Source organism: Oncorhynchus kisutch, unplaced genomic scaffold (genome assembly GCF_002021735.2).
Source record: "Oncorhynchus kisutch isolate 150728-3 unplaced genomic scaffold, Okis_V2 scaffold1653, whole genome shotgun sequence".
NCBI classification, from domain to species: Eukaryota; Metazoa; Chordata; class Actinopteri; order Salmoniformes; family Salmonidae; genus Oncorhynchus; species Oncorhynchus kisutch.
Genome location: NW_022263598.1, coordinates 1 through 19,749, shown reverse-complemented (window position 1 = coordinate 19,749; position 19,749 = coordinate 1). Strand labels below are relative to the sequence as shown.

Here is a 19,749-nt window from a genome sequence, read left to right as displayed (position 1 = left end):
CACTTGTGATATAAAACTATATGCTGTATTTAAAAAATAATAACTGCCCATTGTCACCTTGTTTACAGTAACATCACCATTTAAAATCAGGGGTAGGTTGTTATAGCTCTGTTTACAGTAACATCACCATTTCAAATCAGGAGTAGGTTGTTATAGCTCCTTGTTTACAGTAACATCACCATTTAAAATCAGGGGGAGATTGTTATAGCTCTGTTTACAGTAACATCACCATTTAAAATCAGGGGTAGGTTGTTATAGCTCTGTTTACAGTAACATCACCATTTAAAATCAGGGGTAGGTTGTTATAGCTCTGTTTACAGTAACATCACCATTTAAAATCAGGGGTAGATTGTTATAGCTCTGTTTACAGTAACATCACCATTTCAAATCAGGAGTAGGTTGTTATAGCTCCTTGTTTACAGTAACATCACCATTTAAAATCAGGGGTAGGTTGTTATAGCTCTGACAGTAACATCACCATTTAAAATCAGGAGTAGGTTGTTATAGCTCCTTGTTTACAGTAACATCACCATTTAAAATCAGGGGTAGGTTGTTAGCTCTGTTTACAGTAACATCACCATTTAAAATCAGGGGTAGATTGTTATAGCTCTGTTTACAGTAACATCACCATTTCAAATCAGGAGTAGGTTGTTATAGCTCCTCCTTGTTTACAGTAACATCACCATTTAAAATCAGGGGTAGGTTGTTATAGCTCTGACAGTAACATCACCATTTAAAATCAGGGGTAGGTTGTTATAGCTCTGACAGTAACATCACCATTTCAAATCAGGGGTAGGTTGTTATAGCTCTGTTTACAGTAACATCACCATTTCAAATCAGGGGTAGGTTGTTATAGCTCTGCGCCAGGCTCACTTGGCTGTGTGTGTGTGTAATATTTTAGCTCCTTTGTTTTATGTCATGAGAAGAGTTCCTTTAACCTTCTCAACTAAAACAATGGTTCTGACACTGGCTTACACTGTTTACATTTTTTTTAAAGTCACCAACTGAGTTTACTTTTAGCCTGGTGTATGGGGAGGGGCCATATGTGATCCAACCTCATGTTGGTTGGACACAGAGGAAAATTCAAATTACCTCTCGTGACTAATATAACTCAGTTTCACCATGTCTCCTGCACACTACAGCTACCTGTGTATTATACTAATAGTCTAGTCATTTCTAAAAGGTGAGCTAATTAGTTTTATGCATGATATACTGCATTTGTCAGAATTGTTTTCTGAATGTACCACAATATTGCTGATACTATTGCTTTTCTTCATGAAATGTAGTGCTTTTTTTGTCACGATCGTCGTATGAAGGAGACCAAGGCGCAGCGTGGTGTGTGCACATTCTCTTTATTAAAAAGACTGAACACCGAACAAACTAACAAAAGAAATGTGAAGCTATACAATAGTGCTGACAGGCAACTACACATAGTCAAGATCCCACACCAGAAAGTGTGAAAAAGGGCTACCTAAATATGATCCCCAATCAGAGACAACGATAAACAGCTGTCTCTGATTGGGAACCATATCAGGCCAACATAGATATACAAAACCCCTAGACCTACAAAAACCCTAGACATACAAAAAACTATAGTACCCACCCTAGTCACACCCTGACCTAACCAAAATATATAGAAAAACATATCTAAGGTCAGGGCGTGACAGTACCCCCCCCCAAAGGTGCGGACTCCCGGCCGCAAACCTGAACCTATAGGGGAGGGTCCGGGTGGGCATCTACCCTCGGTGGCAGCTCCAGTTCTGGACGCAGCCCCCCCTCACGCTTTTGTGGAACCGGACCGTGGATCATCGCTGGAGGCCCCGGACTGGGGACCGTCACCGGAGGCCCCGGACTGAGGAGGCGCACTGGAGGCCTGATGCGTGGTGCCGGCACTGGTGGTACCGGGCTGGTGAGAGAAGAGAAGAAGAGGCACAGGACGTACTGGACTGTGGAGGCGCACTGGAGATGCAGCGCGTAAAGCCGGCGCAGGATATCCTGGTCCGAAGAGGTGTACTGGAGACCAGGAGCGCTGAGCCGGCACAACCCGTCCTGGCTGGATGCCCACTCTAGCGCTGCAAATGCGGGGAGCTGGAACAGAGCGCACCGGGCTATGAATGCGAACAGAAGACACCGTGCGCATCACTGCATAACACGGTGCCTGACCAGTCACACGCTCCCCATGGTAAGCACGAGGAGTTGGCTCAGGTCTAAACCCAGACTCTGCCAATCTCCCCGTGTGCCACTCCCCCAAAATATTTTGGGGCTGCCTCTCGTGCTTGCCTCGTTGTTAATACTCCTCGTAACGTCGCCGTTCTGCTTTCGCTGCCTCAATTTCCTCCCTCGGCCGGCGAAACTCCCCAGCCTGCGTCCAGGGTCCTGCTTCATCCAAAATCTCCTCCCAGGTCCATTCCTCCTGACCACACTACTTGGTCCTTAGGTGGTGGGATCTTCTGTCACGGTCGCCGTATGAAGGAGACCAAGGCGCAGCGTGGTATGTCCACATTCTCTTTATTAAAAGAATGAACAGCGAGCAAAATAACAAACAAACCATGACGCTATACAATATAGTGCTGACAGGCAACTACACATCAAGATCCCACACCAGAAGGCGTGAAAAAGGGCTACCTAAATATGATCCCCAATCAGAGACAACAATAAACAGCTGTTCTGATTGGGAACCATATTAGGCCAACATAGATATACAAAACCCTAGACATACAAAAACCCTAGACATACAAAAACCCTAGACATACAAAAACCCTAGACATACAAAAACCCTAGACATACAAAAACCCTAGACATACAAAAAAATATATATATATACAAAAAAAAACTAGACATACAAAAGCCCCTAAACATACAAAAAACTAGAGTACCCACCCTAGTCACACCCTGACCTAACCAAAATATACAGAAAAACAGAGATATCTAAGGTCAGGGCGTGACATTTTTACAGCAGTTCAAACCGGTATTTCACTACATTCGTGATTTTATTTAAATAGGTATAGGCTATATATAGCTATAGTCCACGTGTCAAACTCATTCCACCGAGGGCCGAGTGTCTGCCGGACTTCGCTCCACCCTCGCACTTGATTTATGAATGAAGGTCACTAATTAGTAAGGAACTCGCCTCACTTGGTTGTCTATTCGATCTGGTTGTCTAGGTCTTAATTAAAACAAAAACCTGCGGACACTCAGCCCTCCAAGTCAGTTAAGAACAAATTCTTATTTACAATGACGGCCTTATTCAGGGGCAGAACGACAGATTTTTACATTGTCAGCTCGGGGATTCGATCTAGTGATTAGATCGAATCCCCGAGCTGACAATGTAAAAATCTGTCATTCTGACCCTGAATAAGGCCGTCATTGTAAATAAGAATTTGTTCTTAACTGACTTGCCTAGTTAAATAAAAAAATATGCTCCTGAAAAACAATGAGGAGATGGGAGAGGCTGGCCTTACAGTGAGTCAAGCTGTGTGTAAATTGACTGCAAACAATTCGGAATTTAATGCATTGTTTCTTATAAAACATTGAATGTTAGCTAGAGACTGGTACTCAGGCTAGTCCATTTCTCCTTGACACATGAATATCTTACATGTCTTTCCCACACACACTTGGTTGTGCATGCTGGCTGCACATGTATCATATACGTACAAATCAAAGTTCAGACGCCATCCTTATCTTTGATTTCACACTCAATTTGCTGGGCCAATCAAACGGCTGTAGGAAGAGACTTACTTCACAGCTACATCTTTGAGCAAGCAATGGTACTGACACACACACGAGAAAACCTTCATATAGGTTAAGTTAATCTCACCATTAGATTCACTTAGCTTGATGATACATAATGTTATTACCTCCAACCTTGCAACGGTGTTTTCCTGATACTGTGTTCACCGGTGTTCTCCTGATACTGTTCTGTGTTTACTTTCACTTTCACTAGAGGAGGAGTTGTGGAGAGACTAGCAACTGTCATTTTCTCTGTGGGAGGAGCTCACAACACAAAATTGGCCAACAAGGTTTCTTGTTAGTTTTTAAACTAAAACAACAGAGCGTGTATTTAAACTATCCAACAGACGACGTTACCATGCCTCCCACAATGCCTGATTTGAAAACGGTTTCTAGTATGAAATACTACTTTGCCACACATTATCCAGAGGTCCATTTACATCACCTTGCCTCACCTGGCCACACATTGCTGCCATGGCTCGTGTTAAAAGTTACCTTACTCTTCTGCTGCTATTCCTTCCTGAGGGTGAGTTACATCTGTGTTCATATGAAATACATGATAGGTCTGTAGGTCTTAAATGTAAGTTATACAGTATTATTAATTTCAGAGTTGTGTTTCATTATGAGATGGAGATAACTACACTACACTTATAGGTGCATGATGCATAAGTTGTAACTGCAGATAGTCCTTAAAGGAATACATTTAATTCAATAAAAAGGATTATATTTTGAACATTATTGAAGCTAAGGTGTCTTTTTAACTGGTGAATAGCCGGTCCAGTAACCATCAGTATACAAACATCAGCATCTTCCTGTTCTATACTGTAAAACATGCAACTTATAAAAAGTCCATGGAGCCTAAATATCCCAGTTTCCTGGACATTTGAATTGGGGGGATTCTTTAGCTGACATGGAATACTTCACTGAGCCAATCATTTTTACTCAATTTGAGATTAATCAAAAAACCTGAGTTTGCTGAAACTCTCAGCTTAAAATACTGTCTTGGCTCAAAATACATGTGTCTTATTAACAAAAATTCTAGTAGTTTGCCTAATTTCAGTTTATGTGACAAAACTTGCTTAGTGTAGAGAATCATTGTACCATCTAAAACACTGTGAAATATATTTTCCAAAACCCCCCAAAATATTGTACTTTCAGCTGCAACAAAACTGGAAGCATAGAAACAGCTCACATAAAACCGATCTACCACTTCTTAGACTTGCTGTCAATGAGAATGACAGATATATCATTTCTATAAATTCATTTCTTTGTGAATTTGGTCTGGTTGCCCAAAAAGTGACATATTCCAGCAGTAAATTTGATAGGATTTATTTGAGTCCACCAAGGGCTAGTCTTCCAAGAGTCCTTTGAAATGTACAAACATACAGAATGGGAATTGAAATGATTGATGCAACACTGCATATACCTTTAAATGTATTTATGCAGTTGTCTTATCCCTTCACAGTGTTCACTGCAGGTTGCTCAAATCTAGCGCTGTATTAGATGTGTGTACTAAACAGGCTGTAACTATCTTCATGCAGGGCTCTCTCAGTTGGTGAGAACACAGCAGGTTGTCATAGCAACCATGGGAGAGGATGCTCACTTCAGCTGCAGGCTCATGAAACCCAAAGATGTGCTTCAAGTCACCTGGCAGAAAGTGACACCAGGGGCGACTGAAAATGTGGCCACCTACAACAAACGATTTGGACCAGTAGTCAACCCACCTTTTCAGAGGAACGTGGAGTTTGAAGACGAGGGACTGCAGAACTGCTCTATCATCATCAGAGGAGTGTCAAGAGGAGACGAGTCCTGCTACAAGTGTCTGTTTAACACCTATCCAGAGGGAGCTATCAGTGGAACCACCTGCCTCCAAATTAATGGTAATATATGATAACTAAGGAGGGGTTTAAGGGACATTACACTCTATAATCCAAATTGTATAATGTGAATTCACTTTAACATTAGACTACTTTTGACGTCTTAAAACAATGTTATGTCCCTTTAAAACAGGAACAATGGCCTCCAATGCCTTCAATCCATTGTTCTACCTTGACCTGTGTGTAAATGATTAACCCAGGAACAATTCCCTCAAATCATCATGCATCCATTTGACCTTGATGTACATGAAAACATTATAGTATTTACATTCACTGTGACCTGTGTCTGTTGTTTTCCTATAGAGCTGTATGGACCCTCACTCCTCATCACACAAACCAACAACAGTCACACCACTCTGTCCTGTTCTGCTACTGGACGACCTGCTCCTACAATAACCTGGGACCACATAGAAAACATCAGTCTAGACAAATCCACCATGGCTGACATCACCCATCCCAATGAAACAGTCACTGTCACCATAACTGCCATGGTGGCAGCGTCCAGTCTACCTGACAAAGACACCAGGGTTGGGTGTGTAGCATCATCCGTTGGCGCCGTCAAGGATGTTTCCATGGTGATTCCAACTAGGGATCAAGCTTCATTTGCAGGTGAGAAATGGTTAGGGTTAATACCACCATAATATATATTGACATGATCAGGAACATGATGTCATGATGAAGTACTGCCTGTGTTCATGATGATGTATTTCTGTGCTAGGTCAATCTCAGGTCTCTGATGACAGGTTCAGTGGTAAGTGGTTGTTATTCTAATAATGACATAATCAACCTATTGACTGGCTCTTTTCCTATTCAACTTTCAGGTGTAGTGCAGAGCCATATTTAGAGTCGTGGCCAAAAGGTTGGGAATGACACAAATATTAATTTTCACAAAGTCTGCTGCCTCTGTGTTATGGCAATTTGCATATACTCCAGAATGTTATGAAGAGTGATCAGATGAATTTTAATTAATTGCAAAGTCGCTATTTGCCATTTCCACTGCATTTCAGCCCTGCCACAAAAGGACCAGCTGACATCATGTCAGTGATTCTCTCGTTAACACAGGTGTGAGTGTTGATGTGGACAAGGCTGGAGATCACTCTGTCATGCTGATTGAGTTCGAATAACAGACTGGAAGCTTCAAAAGGAGGGTGGTGCTTGGAATCATTCGTTCTTCCTCTGTCTAGCATGGTTACCTGCAAGGAAACACGTGCCGTCATCATTGCTTTGCACAAAAAGGGCTTCACAGGCAAGGATATTGCTGCCAGTAAGATTGCACCTAAATCAACCATTTATTGGATCATCAAGAACTTCAAGGAGAGCGGTTCAATTGTTGTGAAGAAGGCTTCAGGGTGCCCCAGAAAGTCCAGCAAGCGCCAGGACCGTCTCCTAAAGTTGATTCAGCTGCGGGATCGGGGCACCACCAGTACAGAGCTTGCTCAGGAATGGCAGCAGGCAGGTGTGAGTGCATCTGCACGCACAGTGAGGCGAAGGCGTTTGGAGGATGGCCTGGTGTCAAGAAGGGCAGCAAAGAAGCTACTTCTCTCCAGGAAAAACATCAGGGACAGACTGATATTCTGCAACAGGTACAGGGATTGGACTGCTGAGAACTGGGGTAAAGTAATTTTCTCTGATGAATCCCCTTTCCGATTGTTTGGGGCATCCGGAAAAAAACTTGTCCGGAGAAGACAAGTTGAGTACTATCATCAGTCCTGTGTCATGCCAACAGTAAAGAATTCTGAGACCATTCATGTATGGGGTTGCTTCTCAGCCAAGGGAGTGGGCTCACTCACAATTTTGCCTAAGAACACAGCCATGAATAAATAATGGTACCAACACATTCTCCGAGAGCAACTTCTCCCAACCATCCAGGAACAGTTTGGTGACCGAACAATGCCTTTTCTTGCATGATGGAGCACCTTGCCATAAGGCAAAAGTGATAACTAAGTGCCTTCGGGGAACAAAACATTGATATTTTGGGTCCGTGGCCAGGAAACTCCCCAGACCTTAATCCCATTGAGAACTTGTGGTCAATCTTCAAGAGGCGGGTTGACAAACAAAAACCCACAAATTCTGACAAACTCCAAGCATTGATTATGCAGGAATGGGCTGCCATCAGTCAGGATGTGGCCCAGAAGTTAATTGACAGCATGCCAGGGTGGATTGCAGAGGTCTTGAAAAAGTAGGGTCAACACTTCAAATATTGACATCAACTTCATGTAATTGTCAATAAAAGCCTTTGACACTTATGAAATGCTTGTTACTACGGAATACTGAAGTATAATTACATCTGACAAAAATATCTAAAGACACTGAGGCAGCAGACTTGTGAAAATGTATATTTGTGTCATTCTCAAAACCTTTGGCCACGACTGTACATGTATGAGGCTTTGGTGTAGTGTACCTGGGAAGTTGACCTCTGTCTTCTCTTGTCATCTCTCTCATTCACAGGTACAGTGGTTGGTGCAGTGATGGGTTCAATGTGTCTCATTGCTGTATTCTGTGTAATACTTTGGTTTCTTAAGAGGAGAAAAGATACCTCATCCAGGTAGAGATACAAATATTACCTTGAAACAAAAAAACAGTTACTATGAATTTAATGTGATTTGACTGCCAGTTGTTTACCAGTTAATCTCTAATTTGATGTACAGAAAAGCCCCAGTGTCTGACCCAGAATTCATCAGGACTCCAACAAAGACAACAACTGAATGGTGAGACTCATTCTAAAGAACCTGTCATGCCCTGGTCTAAGTATTTTGTGTTTTTCTTCATGTATTGGGTCAGGCCAGGGTGTGGCATGGAGTTTTTGTATTGTGGTGTGTTTTGTCTTGGGGTTTTGGTGTGTATGTATTTGGGATTGTAGCTAGTGGGGTTATCTAGCAAAGTCTATGGCTGTCTGGAGTGGTTCTCAATCAGAGGCAGGTGCTTATCGTTGTCTCTGATTGGGAACCATATTTAGGCAGCCATATTCTTTGAGTTTGTCGTGGGTGATTGTCCTTAGTGTCTTTGTTCCTGTCGCTGTATTTAGTTGATAAGTATAGGCTGTTTCGGTTTTCATTACATTTATTGTTTTGTAGTGTTTTGTGTTTATTCGTATTTACGTTTGTTTTCATTAAACATGGATCACAATCTACATGCTGCAGTTTGGTCCGACTCTCCTTCACCACACCTAGAAAGCCGTTACAGAACCTGTAAGGGGTCAATACTATTTGTAAGAAAACCTAAGACATGCTAATATAATTGTTTAAAAAATCTCTGCCACACAGGTAAAAGAGAAACTTGTGTGCTCTTGTCAGTACATTGACATGTTTTATTCATTTCAGGGAAACGCCAACCTCCAGTCCACCAACCAGGGACACACAAACCTTCACTCCATCACGAATGTGAATAGTTTTACAACTATATTTCATTATTTTTATAAAGTGCTTGAAACAGGGAGGAATAGAACGTTACAGAAGAATGATGTACTTCTGTGGTGGTCATAGAGTAGTCATGGTGACAGCATCATGTACTCTGCTGCATGTTGATATCTGTTCTGCTTTGTGACTCATCATGTCACTAATGCACTAGATATTCTCTCAACTTGGGAAAGATGTGTATTTCTTTAATCAAAGAGTGGTCATGTTTATTATGTCAGTGTTTACATCACTGTCTGCAGGGCCGTTTCTAGCTTTTTGCCCTTCCTTTTGGCAGCTTAAAAGTTAATGTCCTGCAATTCAACAGTATGTTGAGACCCCGACTGACTTCCTAAAACATACGATATTTACTGTATATAAAAACATTGTTTTGGTTGGGGGGCCCCTAGTGGCTGTGAGGCCCTAAGCAACCACTCACGTCACTTAAGCCTAGAAACGGCACTGACTGGCTGTTTCCATAGACAATATGGTTCTTATCAATACATTGACCAAGTTAATTTCTTTCAGGACCACACCAATCTCCAGTCCATTCAAAATGTGAGTATTTGATCGTCCTGGTAGAATGCTTGAAACAGATGATTGTGAATGTTAAAATGGGTTACAATAACCCCAGAATTCAAACATGACTCAAATGTACTTTTTGTGTTTCAGTTTAGACTCCCTCAGCTCCTCAGCCAAGCGTATGATGCAACAAGCACAAGGTGTTGTAAAGAAGTAGGTTTAAGTCCTCTTGTTTTTGGGGCGGGTGTTTTATACCGTATTCTCTCATTGAACGAGAAGCTCTGGAATTATGTTTTGAGGTGGTAGTCATGGTGACTGCATACATGCAAATTAGTTGCATTTGCTGCATTGTTATGTTACTCCATTCAGTCGATATTTAAATGACCTTCTTTTATGCAGAATATCTCCTGAGAGACCAGATGACCTGCAATGTAGAAGGTGAGCTGAAATAATCATAAATAATTACAAAGATGCAGTCAGAAGTATATATTTTTTAATAAATACCTATGCCATTCTGTATCTTTCTTAGGAAACTTTTAGAGTGACGAGAACTGAGGGACTACCATACTGCCTCACACACATCTGTGTGGTTCGGTTTATATCCATAGGCATTGTGGGTACTGAATAGTGGACAATGGCTGACACACATAGGCCTGCTGGTTGTTGTACATCTAAATACAGTCTGTATGTAAATATATTTTGTAGTTGGTTAATGATGAAACATGATAAATCCACGCTAGACTTGTTTGTGGTTTTATTCTTCACTTATTTATAAATCAAGTGTGGTGATATTATAACCTACACAACGTCATAATGTCGACTACTTTCATTGTGTGTGGTTTTCTTTACTCTTTATAAATCAAATGTTTTTTATGATACACAATGTTGTAATGTCCTTTGTTGTGGGTATGTGTTTGTTTTCTACTTTTATCAATACAATTTTAAACAACGTTGTAGTGTATGTTGTGACATCAGCTTGTTATACAGTGTGTCATAAATCTGCTGCTGGGAATGCTTAAAAAATGAATTGTCTTTGATTCTTCTGCCACTCGAGACCAACCGACGTTACAAACAAGTGCCACTAGGTGTTGCATAAATATAATTTTAGGGAGAGAGGTCGTAGAGAAACGGGTTTGATACTGTAGTTTTGCAGCTGACTCTGATGTCATGAAGAGGCAGAACACATCACACCCTGGTCTGTTCACTTTAGACTTTTGAAACATGGATGTGATAGTCAGTGTACCATTGTTTTACCCCATACAGAGGACATAAGTAAGTCTCACTAACTCCTTGGTCATGTTAACTGATTGATAGTATCTCATAGACCAAAACGTACAAGATATCCTAAGCCGGTGTTAACCTCTGACCTTATTTTCAGCATTTATTCCAAAACCCTATTCTTTCTCCATTAATTTTTCCCATAGAAAGGGCTGAACGAACCAGAGGTAACTCATTTTCCCCATGGGAAGGTCTGAACGAATCAGAGAACTCATTTTCCCTATGGGAAGGTCTGAACAAACCAGAGGTAACTCATTTTCCCTATGGGAAGGTCTGAACGAACCAGAGGTAACTCATTTTCCCCATGGGAAGGTCTGAACGAACCAGAGGTAACTCATTTTCCCTATGGGAAGGTCTGAACGAACCAGAGGTAACTCATTAACCCTATGGGAAGGTCTGAACGAACCAGAGGTAACTCATTTTCCCTATGGGAAGATCTGAACGAACCAGAGGTAACTCATTTTCCCAATGGGAAGGGCTGAATGAATCAGAGGTAACTCATTTTCCCTATGGGAAGGTCTGAACGAACCAGAGGTAACTCATTTTCCCCATGGGAAGGTCTGAATGAACCAGAGGTAACTCATTTTCCCTATGGGAAGGTCTGAATGAATCAGAGGTAACTCATTTTCCCTATGGGAAGGTCTGAACGAACCAGAGGTAACTCATTTTCCCCATGGGAAGGTCTGAACGAATCAGAGGTAACTCATTTTCCCCATGGGAAGGTCTGAACGAATCAGAGGTAACTCATTTTCCCCATAGGAAGGTCTGAACGAATCAGAGGTAACTCATTTTCCCCATGGGAAGGTCTGAACGAATCAGAGGTAACTCATTTTCCCCATGGGAAGGTCTGAACGAATCAGAGGTAACTCATTTCCAGTTTTTAGGAGCTGGAGAGCTCTATAACCTGGAAACACTTACCTTTGAAATACTGAAACGCAAAAGATGTGTTCTTCCATAATGTGAAGACTCACAGGTATAGTTCCCTTCAGCAGGTGTAGTTCCCTTCAGCAGGTGTAGTTCCCTTCAGCAGGTGTAGTTCCCTTCAGCAAATGGCTGTATGTTGGTGATGTGTAGAAACATGCTGCCACTCTCTATCTGTAGTGTGACTCTGGGGTCACAAGTGCTGTCTGGACGTTTTGGGTCAGATCAATATGACACTGGACACTCATCCCTCTTCACTCTATTTAAATAGCATATCATTTGAGTAATGTAACTCAGTGTTTGGTTGTGGCAGATTAGAGGAACTGCTGCTCCTCCTGTTCCCAATGTTTTCACTTGAGTCTGCAAACAGGAAGAGAAGCAGATTCTGAGAGTATTTTTTTCATATGATAGGTTTGATTGATCATGAAGCTAAAGGTAGGAAAGTCAAAAGGACAGTTTATTATTAATGACTATTAAAACTGTAATGAACAATTACTGTGTAGGCCTAACTCCTGTAAGTAGTGTAACAAGTACTATAATTACTCATTGTTACCCTGTACTTAGGGTACAACTGAAATAGATCATGCAATATCTCTCTTACCGTCAACAGCTGTGAATAGACCCCACAGCACCAGAAGCAGTGGATTGAGCAGAATGTTGTAAATGTGTGAAACTTCCTCCTCAGCAGGGTCATTGGGGGTTGGCAGTGCACACTAAGGAAGCGGTACGACATCCTTTACAGTGGTGCTTAATGACTCGAATCAACAGTTGCGCTCAGCTCAACACTGGGGGCGCTGTTGAGGAAGTTTAAGGGATGAATGTAGCACATGGAGATGTGTGAAACTTCCTCCTCAGCAGGGTCATTGTAAGGTCACTTCCATTTTAATTCCAGGTCAATTCAGAAAGTAAACCAAATTCCAATTGTAATTCCAAATGTTCCTAATTGAAAGGCATCGAAGAGAATTGGAATAGGACTTCGAATTGGAATTCCAGTGTACTTCATGAATTGACTGGAATTGAATTGGAATTGACCCCAACCTTGCGCCTCAGCTTTAAGGGTCCCGCTTGCGTCGCCTCATGAGCTTTTGAGGTGGCGTGATCAGCTAAGATGCATGAGGGAGAACGGTCACGTGTGCTATTAAGGCAGAGGTCCCGAGTTTGTGCCAGGTATGTGCCGAATCGGGGGAAGCGGTAGTCACTAAACACCTTTTTCAATAAGTAAGGGGCAGGCGGTGCTGCTGTCTCGATAACTCCACAATCTGGAGTTTGTGTTTCAGCCCAGTGGTAGTCCCGCCACAAACTGAGGTAGAAAGACATCACAAGCATAATATCTACATAACAAGGCAGTGTACCTTTTGCAGTTATGACAGGTGTCAGGACATATGCTGACTTAATGACACTTCCCACTTAGGCAAAAAATTGCTTCTCCTATCAGGGTTTCTTCTACAAAAAATATAAAATGAGGACACATTGGCCGATTCAACTAATACCTGCTTCAGGTCTACGCTTGATAAAAACACCCTTCAGCCTTGTGGTGGTGCAGAATCTATCGTTGTTTGTGTCTAAAGAAGGAAGTGGACCTGTTGATGTGTCTGTGGTTGATCATAAGACCTCTGTGGGGCTCCACAAAGACCCCAGTCACAGAGACCAGGATGCACTAGCAGAGGTCCAAGTGTTTCTGTGAACCACTTCCTCCTCTCAGCTCTCAAGGTCCATTATAACCAAGCCAACCGAGTCAAAGTAGCATCACTTTGGTTTGATTTGGTTTTATTTTGTTCCTCTACTGAGTAAATAACGTTGCATTGGCGTCACATCTGTAGTCGGTCTCAGCAGGCAGTGTTGGGTCAACGTTTGGTTCTGCAGTTGATCAGTATGTGTGGAGGTGTATCCAGACTTGCTCTGCTTCTGGTGCTGTGGGGTCTATTCACAGCTGTTAACGGTAAGAGAGATGTATCCCATTATGTATTTAATTTGTACACGAGCCCTGAACCTTACAGGAGTACTTCCAGGAGTTAGACCTACACAGTAATAACCACACTGTATTGTAAAGTGTATCCAAATAGTTCACTAGTTTTAATACAATTTTAATATGGTCAAAAATACAAAACTTTATTTTTTACTTCCCTACCACTAGCTACTCATGCTCTTAATTAAACACCATCACAAAAACAAAATGGCAACTATACAAAACATTCTCTAAGATGGTTGAAACATTTCCAAATTCTGTCAAATACAGTATGTCTATCTGGCTTATGTTTGCCTTTATAAGTCTAATGGGATGTAGCTAGATAGTAACAAACTGGAGGTTTGAACTGAGGGTAGAGATGAGGATTTACACTTAATGGCTTTAAAATTGTATTGCAGCAAGTAGACCTAGATTACAAAACTTTCTCTCATATTGATCACCAATATTTACATTTCCCAACAAACATAATCGTGGAGATGAATGGATATAAATTCCTAGACCTAATGAAATGATAGCACATACATTATCCCAGAATGGTGTCAGTTTGTCACAGGACCACAGCATATGGAATATAGTTCCTTTGTGCTTTTTGCATCTCCAACAGAGATGTGACATTTCTGGGTGACATTACATGCATTCTGGCAGGACTATAGTAAGTCCTATGAATGATCTTACATTGCATTAGTTCATGTCTTTGTAGGAGCAGGTATGAACATTTGAACATATCTGTGACCAATGGTTCTCCTTCATTTCTTCATTCAGATCTGTTTACCATTTGTTCATTATAGGTTCTGAACCTTCAGGTAGAGTTTCAATCAGCCCTTGATATAACTTGGCAATCAACTTCTTTGTCGTAACAGCTTCTTTCAGTATTTAATCTATGCTAGATGCCTTAGGTTCATCCATATTCTGTTGAAGTGACTGAATATGATTTCTGAGTTGTGAGAACAGAAAGAAATCGGCCTTGTATAATGTAATTGATTGAATGACAGTATAGATCCATCATAGTAAACATGTTAAATTAATGATGCCCCTTTGGAACACGACTTAAAGATGTCATCACTAAATGCTGGAGGTAAGGTGGGGTTATAACAAATAAGGGTGCCTGGCAATGTTGTTTCTTTCCACCTCATGAATTTGATGGTGGTATGATGGATTATACTGAAAAAACTGTGGAGATTGTCTGGACATCCTTTTTCTTATCAACCCTGTTTGATCTGAGTGAATGAACTTTTACATGACTGTTTCTTTTGTTTTGGGATTGATACAGTTTGTTATAAAACATTTTAAAGACGGAGTAAATTTCTGAAGGAACCATTGTTATGCTACCATCTGGGGTTTGATTGCTATGGATGGTACATTACTCTTTCTTCATTTACCAAGCAAGCATTTCCCCTGCACTTTCACCTTGCTCAACATCTTGTTGCTTGGATTTCATGGCAGCAATCTCTGCAGATCGAGAGTTTATTGTGTTATATTCAAGCTTAAAAGTGTTCAACTGTTGAAGGGTGTCAACATTTCTATCTAAACTGTGTTTTCTTTCTAAGTTGTGGATTTTCTGTTCTAGTATTTCTAATTATTTATTGGTCTTATTTTTCTAATGTGAAGAGTAAGACATGATACAACCTCTCATGTATCGATTTAAGAGCTTCCCAGACTACAGTTGGGCATACTTCATTGTCTACATTTATTTCCAAAAACATGTCTATCTGTGTGTTGCGATATGAGGTAAAATCCTTATCTCCAAGAAACATTGTGTTGGATCGCTATGTCTCTGCTATTGGCATAGGAGGTTTGAGCTTAAACGTGAAAGACAATGTCTGTAATTATTCTAGGAAGGTATTTACATTCAGAAACACAGTCAATTAAAGCCAAGTTTACAATAAAAAAGTAAATGATTCAACATGAGTTTTGGAGGAGAGAGTAATAGGAGTATTGTCTTTCAGTTGAATGTTTCTATCTCCACAGTTCACACAGACCCATCTCTTTGATATTGTGGTTTAATAACTTAGACATGTTAGGAAGAGGATTTAGTTTAGTTGATGACTTGTCTAGAGTTGCATCCCGTACACAGATAACCCCCCCCCCCATATAATATTCCTGTTACATTGAGATAGTTTTAGTATGAGGTCATTAATTCACTTTGTGTCGTCTTCATTTGGACATTAACAGTTCAGTAAAGTGGCTTTTTCTTGTGCCAGGTTTCTTTCTACCATTGTAAAATGTCCATTTGGGTCTGTAGAAATTTGTAGACTGTAGACTGAAATGGGACTTTTTATTAATGAGAATTGATAGTACTACTCATGCTCAATCAAACCGATCTCATTAAATAATATATTCACAATCTGTTTCCCTTCCTGTTGACAGTGACACAACAGAAAAAATTGGAGACCAGAGGAGCAGATGCCACTCTTCTCTGCCCAAACCAAACCCTCACTGACATCAGTACTGTAGTATGTCACAAAAATAGAGTTATAAGTGGAGGTCACGAGTGTAGAGTTTCACACGACGTTGAGACAAATCATACCAACAGCTCTTGTGACCCCAGAGTCACACTACAGATAGAGAATGACAGAGTGTGTCTACACATCACCACATCACCAACATACATCTGATGAAGGCAACTACACCTGTCAGTGTGGATATAATGGGGGACGGGATTATATAGACATACATATTTCTGTCAATGGTAAGTGTTTGGTCTGATGGGATTGTTCACAATAATTAAAAAATGAACCCCAGCATAATGTCTTATCAAGTTTTAATGTCACAAATACAGTGAAATGCCTTTCTTGCAAACTCAAAACCCAACAATGCAATAATGTGTTACTAGAAAAAAGCACACAAGAAATACAAATGAGAAATACACAATAAAGTAAGTAAGCATACTATATTCAGGAAATATTTTAAAAGTCAGTTCCAATACCATATTTACATGCACAGGGATACTGGAGTGATGGAGGTAGATATGGATGCAGCAGTGGTGGAAAAAGTACCCAATTGTCATACTTGAGTAGAAGTCAAGATACCTTAATGGAAAATGACTCAAGTAAAAGTGAAAGTCACCCAGTAAAAGTAAGTATCGAAAGTAAAAGTATAAATGATTTCACGTTCCTTATACTAAGAAAACCAGACAGACCCATTTTCTTGTTTAAAAAAAAATGTATGGATAGCCAGGGTCACACTCCAACGTTCAGACCTAATTTACAAACAAAGCATGTGTGTTTAGTGAGTCCACCAGATCAGAGGCAGTAGGGATGACCGGAGATGTTCTCTTGAGAAGTGCGTGGATTGGACCATTTTCCTGTCCTGCTAAGAATTCGAAATGAAACGAGTACATTTGGGTGTCAGGGAAAATGTATGGCATAAAAAGTACATGATTTTCTTCATGAATATAGTGAAGTAAAAGTAAAAGTAGTAAAAATATATATGTATGAATAGTAAAGTAAAGTACAGATACCCCCAAAAACATTTTGTTACGTTACATTTTGTTACGTTACATTTTGTTACGTTACATTTTGTTACGTTACATTTTGTTACGTTACATTTTGTTACGTTACATTTTGTTACGTTACATTTTGTTGCGTTACATTTTGTTACGTTACATTTTGTTACGTTACATTTTGTTACGTTACATTTTGTTACGTCACATTTTGTTACGTTACATTTTGTTACGTCACATTTTGTTACGTTACATTTTGTTACGTTACATTTGTTACGTTACATTTTGTTACGTTACATTTTGTTACGTTACAGCCTTTTTCTAAAAATTTATTAAATAGTTTTTTCCACTCGTCAATCTACACACAATAACCCATAATGACAAAGCAAAAACAGGTTTTCAGAAATGTTTGCAAATGTAGAAAAATAAACTGAATATCACATTACATAGGTAATCAGACCCTTTACTCAGTACTTTGTTGAAGCCCCTTTGGCAGCGATCACAACCTTGAGTCTTCTTGGGTATGACAGTACAAGCTTGGCACACCTGTATTTGGGGAGTTTCTCCCATTCCTCTCTGCAGATCCCCTCAAGCTCTGTCAGGATCGATGGGGGAGCGTTGCCTGCACAGCTATTTTCAGTTCTCTCCAGAGACGTTCGATTGGGTCAAGCCACTCAAGGACATTCAGAGACTTGTCCCGAAGCCACTCCTGTGTTGTCTTGGCTGTGTGCTTAGGGTCATTGTCCCATTGGAAGGTGAACCTTCGCCCCAGTCTGAGGTCCTGAGCACTCTGGAGCAGGTTTTCATCAAGGATCTCTCTGTACTTTGCTCCGTTCATCTTTCCCTCGATTCTGACCAGTCTCCCAGTCAATGCCACTGAAAAACATCCCCACAGCATAATGCTGCCACCATGTTTCAACCGTAGGGATGGTGCCAGGTTTCCTCCAGACGTGACACTTGGCATTAAGGCCAAAGCGCTCAATCTTGGTTTCATCAGAACAGAGAATCTTGTTTCTCGTGGTCTGAGTCTTTAGGTGCCTTTTGGCAAACTCCAAGCGGGCTGTCATGTGCCTTTTACTGAGGAGTGGCTTCTGTCTAGCCATTCTACCATAAAGGCCTGATTGGTGGAGTGCTGCTGAGATGGTTCTCCTTCTGGACGGTTCTCCGATCTCAACAGAGGAAATGGAGCTCTGTCAGAGTGACCATCAAGTTCTTGGTCACCTCCCTGACCAAGGCCCTTCCCTGATTGCTCAGTTTGGATGAGCAGCCAGCTCTAGGAAGAGTCTTAGTTGTTCCAAACTTCTTCCATTTAAGAATGATGGAAGCAACTGTGTTCTTGGGGACATTCAAAGCTGCAGACATATTTTGGTACCCTTCCCCAGATCTGTGTCTCGACACAATCCTGTCTCTGAGGTCTACGGACAATTCCCTTCAACCTCATAGCTTGGTTTTTTGCTCTGACATGTGCTCTTGACAGTGTGACCTTATATAGACAGGTCCCACAGTTGATAGATCATGTCCAATCAATATAATTTACCACAGGGGACTCCTATCAATTGTAGAAACATCTCAAGGATGATCAATGTGAACAGGATGCACATGAGCTCAATTCGAGTTCATAGCAAAGTGTACACTACCGTCGAAAAGTTTTAGAACACCTACCGTCATTCAAGGGTTTGTCTTTATTTTCTACGTAATATAATAATAGTGAAGACATCAAAACTATGAAACAACACATATGGAATCATGTAGTAACCAAAAAAGTGTTAAACAAATCAAAATATATTTTATATTTGAAATTCTTCTTGATGACAACTTTGCACACTCTTGGCATTTTCTCAACCAGCTTCATGAGGTAGTTATCTGGAATGCATTTCAATTAACAGATGTGCCTTGTTAAATTAAATTTGTGGAATTTCTTGATGCATTTGAGCCAATCAGTTGTGTGGTGACATGGTGGGGGTTTGGAAATTGTCAAGAACTTTGAAAGTTTCTTCAAGTGCTGTCGCAAAAAGCACCAAGCGCTATGATGAAACTGGTTCTCATGAGGACCGCCACAAAAATTGCAGCCCAAATAAATGCTTCACAGAGTTCAAGTAACAGACACATCTCAACATCAAGTATTCAGAGGAGACTGTGTGAATCAGGCCTTCATGGTCGAATTGCTTCAAAGAAACCACTACTAAAGGACACCAATAAGAAGAGACTTGCTTGGGTCAAGAAACACAAGCAATGGACGTGAGACCGGTGGAAATTTGTCATTCGGGTCTAATTTGACAATTTTGGTTCCAACCGCTGTGTCTTTTGAGACACTGTGTGGGTGAACGGAAGATCTCTGCATGTGTATTTCCCACCGTAAATCATGGAGGAGGTGTTATGTGTGGGGTGGTTTGCTGGTGACACTATGATTTATTTAGAATTTCAGGCACACTTAACCAGCATTCGTACCACAGGATTCTGCAGCGATACGCCATCACCTCTGGTTTGGGCTTTGGTGGAACTTCTTTTTTCCCAACAGGACAATGACCCAACACCCCTCCAGCCTGTGTAAGGGCTATTTTACAAAGAAGGATAGTGATGGAGTGCTGCATCAGAGGACCTGGCCTCCCACAATCCCCCGAC

The 19,749-nt window shown here is 40.9% G+C and overlaps 1 protein-coding gene across 4 annotated transcripts; it reads left to right on the top strand.

The window, feature by feature from the left end:
- Nucleotides 1-3,100: 3,100 nt before the first annotated feature.
- Nucleotides 3,101-10,469, top strand: LOC109880327 (OX-2 membrane glycoprotein). Of its 4 annotated transcripts, none has more exons than XM_031818839.1 (12): nt 3,101-3,117; nt 5,271-5,609; nt 5,910-6,215; nt 6,325-6,357; nt 8,055-8,151; nt 8,255-8,314; nt 8,747-8,794; nt 8,927-8,986; nt 9,527-9,556; nt 9,671-9,733; nt 9,920-9,958; nt 10,050-10,469. In XM_031818839.1, exons 2-12 carry the CDS (start codon nt 5,315-5,317, stop codon nt 10,063-10,065), a joined length of 1,047 nt encoding a protein of 348 aa, XP_031674699.1. In that variant the 5' UTR covers nt 3,101-3,117; nt 5,271-5,314; the 3' UTR covers nt 10,066-10,469. The 4 variants fall into 4 exon arrangements, with proteins under 4 accessions (XP_031674699.1, XP_020328126.2, XP_020328128.1 ...); XM_020472537.2 differs by lacking the exon at nt 3,101-3,117 and adding an exon at nt 4,053-4,255; XM_020472538.2 differs by lacking the exons at nt 3,101-3,117; nt 8,747-8,794 and adding an exon at nt 4,056-4,255.
- The last annotated feature ends 9,280 nt before the right edge of the window (nt 10,470-19,749 follow it).

What these genes read in the sequence shown, in the direction of transcription:
- LOC109880327 (XM_020472537.2), top strand. Translation starts at nt 4,204, where the DNA reads ATGGCTCGTGTTAAAAGTTACCTTACTCTTCTGCTGCTATTCCTTCCT. An exon ending in CTCTGATGACAGGTTCAGTG is followed by an intron (nt 6,358 to 8,054) that starts GTAAGTGGTTGT and finishes TCTCATTCACAG; the next exon opens with GTACAGTGGTTGGTGCAGTG. An exon ending in GCACAAGGTGTTGTAAAGAA is followed by an intron (nt 9,734 to 9,919) that starts GTAGGTTTAAGT and finishes TCTTTTATGCAG; the next exon opens with AATATCTCCTGAGAGACCAG.